General features: G+C 59.5%; 1 protein-coding gene across 1 annotated transcript in view; it reads right to left on the reverse strand.

The window, feature by feature from the left end:
* Positions 1 to 326: 326 nt before the first annotated feature.
* Positions 327 to 949, reverse strand: part of H696_02101 (hypothetical protein) — a gene marked incomplete at its 5' end in the record, with an annotated part of 7,772 nt that continues 7,149 nt past the window's right edge. Inside the window, one exon of the mRNA XM_009495999.1 lies at positions 327 to 906. Within this exon, the coding sequence (XP_009494274.1) occupies positions 688 to 906 (219 nt within the window). The 3' untranslated portion in view covers positions 327 to 687. The remainder of the gene's footprint in view (positions 907 to 949) is intronic.

Below are 949 nucleotides of genomic sequence, written 5' to 3' on the forward strand. Positions count from 1 at the left end.
AAGGAAAGTACGCTCTACAAGGCTGACATTCGGCGCCACATCCGGGTGAGGCGGGAGACGGAAAGGCCCCCTATGCCTCTCTCGAGCCGGGAAGGACCACAATATGTGTGTGCATGTGCGCGTGTATGCATGCGTGTATGTGTATATGTGTGTGCGTGTGCTGTGCGAGGGTGTAACGACGACTGGTAGGGGGAGGGGGGGGGGAGATTCCCTCTTCTGCGCGATTATCTGGGAGTTGAATCTCGCACAAGGGTCCATACAGGAGGGGGAGCACAGGTGGGCGACCATGCGCACACATTCACATCCACCCACACACACACACACACACACACACACACACACACACGTCTACACACATCCACATGCAGACCTATGCACCCCTGCACGCATCAGAATGCGCAATTCAAAAGAGGCAACCGGGTGGTGGGAAATACAATACAAGTACAAGGAACGGGGGAAGGAGCGGCCAGAGGTGGGAGGGGAGGAGACGGAACAAGAGGGGAAGGAAAAGAGGAAGGAGGACAGCCAAGAGCCAAGAGCCAGGAGCTGGAGCCAAGACCAGGACAAGGAAGGACCAACACAGAAGGAACATTGCCTGTCTTCCGTCCCGCATCAGGATGCAAAGGCCGACACATGTCACCAGCTGCCGGCCCTTGCGCTTCACACCCGGCAAGAGGGCGGCCGCTCTCAGGAGCTGGAGCCTTGCTCGGGCTCGACATTCACCACATCCAAGGACCGAGCGAAAAGGGTTCGCAAAGGGACGTGGCACAGAGGGCACGAGGGAGGAGTGGGCTTGCCGCGCTCTGGGGGGACCAACACCGACGCACAGCCCATGGTCAGCCACGGGTCGATGCAGTCACGGTGATACCGGTGGAAGCAGGGGAGGGTCCGAACGACATCGCCATCCTGGATCGAGGATCAGGCAGGGAGAACAAGGCATGGGGGGGGG

Source organism: Fonticula alba, assembly GCF_000388065.1.
Source record: "Fonticula alba strain ATCC 38817 unplaced genomic scaffold supercont2.3, whole genome shotgun sequence".
Classification (NCBI taxonomy): domain Eukaryota; order Rotosphaerida; family Fonticulaceae; genus Fonticula; species Fonticula alba.